Source organism: Pseudochaenichthys georgianus, unplaced genomic scaffold, assembly GCF_902827115.2.
Source record: "Pseudochaenichthys georgianus unplaced genomic scaffold, fPseGeo1.2 scaffold_500_arrow_ctg1, whole genome shotgun sequence".
NCBI lineage: Eukaryota > Metazoa > Chordata > Actinopteri > Perciformes > Channichthyidae > Pseudochaenichthys > Pseudochaenichthys georgianus.
Window position 1 is genome coordinate 106,612 of NW_027263061.1, and position 5,849 is coordinate 112,460.

General features: G+C 43.8%; 1 protein-coding gene across 1 annotated transcript in view; it reads left to right on the plus strand.

The window, feature by feature from the left end:
- The window catches only part of LOC117442900 (transmembrane protease serine 6), a 25,816-nt gene extending 20,560 nt beyond the window's left edge, over window positions 1-5,256 (plus strand). Inside the window, exons 17-18 of the mRNA XM_034078843.1 lie at window positions 3,127-3,263; window positions 5,092-5,256. Of these exons, the coding sequence (XP_033934734.1) occupies window positions 3,127-3,263; window positions 5,092-5,256 (302 nt within the window). The remainder of the gene's footprint in view (window positions 1-3,126; window positions 3,264-5,091) is intronic.
- The last annotated feature ends 593 nt before the right edge of the window (window positions 5,257-5,849 follow it).

Below are 5,849 nucleotides of genomic sequence, written 5' to 3' on the forward strand. Positions count from 1 at the left end.
TGGGATGATCTGTTAGGGGTTTGGGTTCGGGTTCTCCGTAGATGAGGGTACTCATCCTCACTTAGAGGGGGAGGTGGATGGGGTTGCCTGGAAGGGGCTCTCCCCAGTGGTGGGGGGGGAGGCAGCGGGAGTGGCAGTGGGTGTGGTGTTCTGGAGTGTGTGTTTAGCTGTGTGTACTGTATCAGTGTGAAACCTGGAGCCATACCGCTTCTGTGCCCAACCTGTAGCTATTTGGAAAGCAATTGGATTCCACGGGGTGTTCTGGAGTGATGTAATGGTAGATTTGTAGTGTTGCTGGAGAATGATCATGTTTGTGTGCATCCAGCTGATGGTGTTGTTATGTATTTGTGTGTGTGTGTGTTCTGTTGGCGTGGAGGGTTTGATGAAATCTGTGAGTCTGAATACCTGTCTAGTCATTCCGGGTGGATATATGCGTGTCTGTATGGCTCTATCTACTATGTTTTTATGGTGTGTGGCTTGAATGAGTTTGAAATACTCTTTACTGCTGTGTCTGGTTGCTGGGTCTGGTGGGTGAAAGAGTATACGTTGTGGCTGTGTCAATGGGGTGTGTGGTGTTGTTCGTGGTGTGCTGATGGGGTGTGTGGGTATAGCTAAAAGTGGTTGTGGAGCCTGTCTGTTGCTGGTTGTATCAGTAAGGGGAAAGTGTGTGTGTTTGTGTGCTCCTCTTCCCCTCCCCCGCACAGTCTGGCTCTGGTTTGAGGACATTTCCAATCACCCGTGAAGGCCCTTACCTGTCCGCGGGATGGTGTGACTCCGTCTGGCCCCGATGGTCCGGTTATCTCGATGTTGGAGATGTCGTCGCTAGGTGGTTGTATGGCCACCAAGCAGCTTCGTAAACCAACAAATCCTATGGCCAACCGGGCATGCCGCGACTCCCTCCCTTGGGAGACCAGGGTTCAAGGCCGGCCCCAGAAAAAAATTATTTTTCAGGGAGAAAGACCCACCGTAGCATTTTTTGGAAATGTTTGTTGCTACCGTGTGCTAGTCCAGCTGGCACAACTGGAGCAGAGGCAACGGAAAGGCAGAACCCCCACAAGCGAAATAGATTAGTCCTTTAATGTTTAAAATCACGAATCTAAAAGTATAGATAAAAGATAAATAGTTTAAAAATGTTTTAATAAATACCAGTGAGAGACTGTACAGTGGAGAGGTATATAAAAAATCCTGACGTTTCGCACAGTTGTTGCTTCATCAGAGGATTAAAGGGTTAGGGTTAGGGTTAGGGTTAGATTTAGGGTTAGATTTAGGGTTAGGGTTAGGGTTAGGGTTAGATTTAGGGTTAGATTTAGGGTTAGATTTAGGGTTAGGGTTAGGGTTAGGGTTAGATTTAGGGTTAGATTTAGGGTTAGGGTTAGGGTTAGGGTTAGGGTTAGGGTTAGATTTAGGGTTAGATTTAGATTTAGGGTTAGATTTAGGGTTAGATTTAGGGTTAGGGTTAGGGTTAGGGTTAGGGTTAGGTTTAGGGTTAGGTGAGAGTTAGGGTTAGGGTTAGGTTTAGGGTTTAAGATTAGGGTTAGATTTAGGGTTAGGGTTAGATTAGGGTTAGATTAGGTGTAGATTTAGATTTAGGGTTTAGATTTAGGGGTAGGGTAGGGTTATTAGGGTTAGATTTAGGGTTCTTGGTTGGGTTAGGGTTAGGGTTAGATTTAGGGTTAGGGTTAGATTTAGGGTTAGATTTAGGGTTAGATTTAGATTTAGGGTTAGATTTAGGGTTAGGGTTAGGGTTAGATTTAGGGTTAGATTTAGGGTTAGATTTAGGGTTAGGGTTAGGGTTAGGGTTAGATTTAGGGTTAGATTTAGATTTAGGGTTAGATTTAGGGTTAGGTTAGGTAACCACATGTCACGTTGTTGATTAGTGATTTATTTACAGGAGATATTAGAGGTCGCCTATTAAACTGTTTCTCATCAATGTATCCCAGGTCTCAGATATATCCAGAGCCTGTCTCTGATTGGCTGAAACACCAAACAGATCATTGCAGCATTACCCATAATCCCCTCTGTTTCAGCCCTGTTTCCAAAGTGCTGATTCTCTGTCTGTTACTTTAGATGAAAACAAGGAGCCCCCCCCCACGCCCCTCTGAGAGACATTTGGTTACAAAGAACTCAATGGAGCTCTAGAGGAGATTCAGGTGATACGGGGGGGGGGGGGTTACCTTGTTGCTGATTGGCTAATGGTTACACAAGACAACACATCGTTATGACATCATCAAGTGACCAAAATCTGATCAGCTCATTTTCAGACAGGTTTTTATAGAAATTGATCAAAAAGAGAGAGAATTTTTGTTCCTGAAACTTTCAGAGTCTCTTTCCACAGAGGGGACACATGTTGATGTAGAAGAGACATGGAGAAGAGGGGACACATGTTGATGTAGAAGAGACATGGAGAAGAGGGGACACATGTTGATGTAGAAGAGACATGAAGAAGAGGGGACACATGTTGATGTAGAAGAGACATGGAGAAGAGGGGACACATGTTGATGTAGAAGAGACATGAAGAAGAGGGGACACATGTTGATGTAGAAGAGACATGAAGAAGAGGGGACACATGTTGATGTAGAAGAGACATGGAGAAGAGGGGACACATGTTGATGTAGAAGAGACATGAAGAAGAGGGGACACATGTTGATGTAGAAGAGACATGAAGAAGAGGGGACACATGTTGATGTAGAAGAGACATGAAGAAGAGGGGACACATGTTGATGTAGAAGAGACATGGAGAAGAGGGGACACATGTTGATGTAGAAGAGACATGAAGAAGAGGGGACACATGTTGATGTAGAAGAGACATGAGGAAGAGGGGACACATGTTGATGTAGAAGAGACATGGAGAAGAGGGGACACATGTTGATGTAGAAGAGACATGGAGAAGAGGGGACACATGCTGATGTAGAAGAGACATGGAGAAGAGGGGACACATGCTGATGTAGAAGAGACATGGAGAAGAGGGGACACATGCTGATGTAGAAGAGACATGAAGAAGAGGATTTTGCACAATAGGAGACCTTTAAATGTGAGGGGATGAAGGACGAGGGTTGTTGTCTAAAGTCTAAAGAATCAGATATGTGTTGTCTCTCCTCTGGTAACCTTTGTCTCCGTCCTCCTCAGGCAGTGCCAGTAACGTGCTTCAGAAGGTGGACGTTCGCCTGGTCAGCGAGGAAGCCTGCGTTCGCTCCTACGGTCAAATGGTCACTCCCAGAATGCTTTGCGCCGGTTACCGCAGTGGAGACAAAGACGCCTGTCAGGTACACAGAAACAAACAAAAACAGAAGTTGTAATTCACAGTTTTTTCTTCGTTTTCACAAGTGAATGTAAAACTGCACTGTGATTAGGGCTTGGGAACATTTTGCTAAGAGGCAACTAAACTAAATATCGTACAGTAACTATCCCCAGGTAGCGGAATCATGAGGCGCATTCACACCGCAGTACTTTTCCCACAAAGGTTCATGAGAACTCTTTAGTTCTCAGTAACTAAGTACAGATGGCGTTCACACCGGAATAAGTCCCTGGGGGAGGATTAGGCAAATGAAGGCACTGACGTCACTTCTTCTTCTTCTGCTTTGGGTTTACTGGCAGGCCGCAAACCTCTTCACGGTGTATACTGCCGCCCGAAGTCCCCGGCCGGAAGTCCCCGGAGTTGGGGAAGGCTTCAGTAGAAGCTGCTGGGAGTCCCAGCAGCTTCTACTGAAGCCTTCGGAGTAAATCGCCGGAACGCCGACACCTCCTCATCTCCACCGCTCCCATGTTTTATTTTGTGCCAGGATAATAAAATGGCGGCTTCACAAAACCTTTGGGAGTTTTACGGGGCGTGGTTTGCAATCCGCCCAGCCAATCAGACACAGGAACCTTTTTCTCCCACGAAAGTCCCTGCTCTCTAGCGGGGACGGAAAAGGGGGTGAAAAGGTTCATGAACTAATTTTAGTTCCGGCTCTTTTTGGCGTGAACGCGACATTTCAGAACTATATTGGAACTAAAGTGGGAAAAGTACTGCGGTGTGAACGCGCCTATTATTATTTCTAGGTAGCATAAACAATGTTAGCTGTGGAAATAACCCACATAAGTACCCTGTTGACAACATTGCTACTAGGCCAGGTCAATTTGTCTGTTGCACTGAAATAACTCCAAAAACTAATTTCAAAATATCTTAATAACCAAAGGACCAGAAAACACAACCAACTGATGAACGTTGTTGAGCTATAGCTAGATGTTACGCTCTCTTGTTGGTGGAGAACAAAACAGAGCAAGAAGGAGAGTGAATATTGAGCTTTTCATTTTGTTGGCCGCACAGAAACGTAATTTAAATGCTAATGTAGCTTTGTGGAGGCTAACACAGCTACTGCTTGCTGACACACTCGACTTCAATTGATGTAGAGCTGGGGCTGTGCTGCCCCCATGTGGCAACAAATACAAAGCTATTCATGCAGGTTTAAATCAAAGCACATTTTGTTTGGCACTACAAGCACATTGCCTTTATTCAGTAGGATAATACATCGAAATTAACATTTCAGTATGGGGTAATCTTGTCACAATGTAGTATGTATCTTATTGTTTGTCTGCGTGTATATCTGCCAAAAGGAACAACAGTTGAACGAAAGCCAGACATGCAAGCAGTGAGTGATGAGAGACACTCACCCTCCTCTCTGCAGTGACTTCTGGCTCTAATACAAAGCATTTCATCAGTTTAAAAAGCCACACATAAGATAAGACTTTATTCATCCCGGAAATGTGCCAGAGTTACAACAATACAATACCATAAACACAGCAGCATAATAGGGTTAATAGTACAACTGTACACTAACAGTGAATTAAATAACTACAGGAAACACAGACGGTCCCATCATTCATGTAAATATTACCAGTATTTAGTAGTGCAATAAACCGTAGTGACAGATACGTAATTGCCCGTTATCATAGCACATTATTAATAATAATAATGTTGAGTGTTTTGTAATGATGGTAATGCTATTTATTTGGCACATAGTGTCGGTGTGGAAGTTCTCAGTTCCCTTTACTGAAGGCTGAGGAGTTATCGAGCACTGAGTGTTAACTTGTTATGCTCCGTTTGTCCTGCAGGGGGACTCCGGGGGGCCGTTGGTCTGCCAGGAGCCGTCGGGGCGCTGGTTCCTGGCCGGGGTCGTGAGCTGGGGAAAAGGCTGCGGGCGTCCAGACTTCTACGGCGTCTACACCCGCATCACCAGGCTCACTGAGTGGATCCAGGAGGTCATCAGCAGCGCCTGAAACATCATCAGATCCTCCTGAAACGCTAACTGCAAACATGCCAAGTATATGTGTCTATTTTCTAGTCAAAATATGTCGTTACACTTGATATAAAACCTAATAACTTAAGTCTTGTTTTTAGATAAGGCATCTTTTGAAGTCAAAGTCTCTTAAAAACATCTTATTTTATAGGAATGTCTCCAACTCAGAAAACAGAAAATGTCTAAAGCATTTCTGGCTTGTTTTGTTACAAATTCCCTAATTCTGGTCAAATATAATTCAAAATAAGTTTTCCAGATAAATACAAGATCTCATTAATTATCCCGTCTTTACTTCAACAAATCTCACCACGCCATTTCGTACTTGTTCTTTTGGCCGATTCACTTCTTAAAAGAGAAAACGCCTTGTTATGATATGCACTTGTTTTTGGAGCAGCATGGTTTCCAGTGCAGCTGAGAGGAAACTCTGAAACAGGATTGTCAGACTAATAGAAAAGGGGAAAATACTTTTTTCCAAAGTGATAAAGTAATAGATGCTCATGATAGTCATACTGCTAATTAATGTTAGTCAAAATGATAGCAAATTATTATTTTTGAGAAGTTATTAAGTCAAGC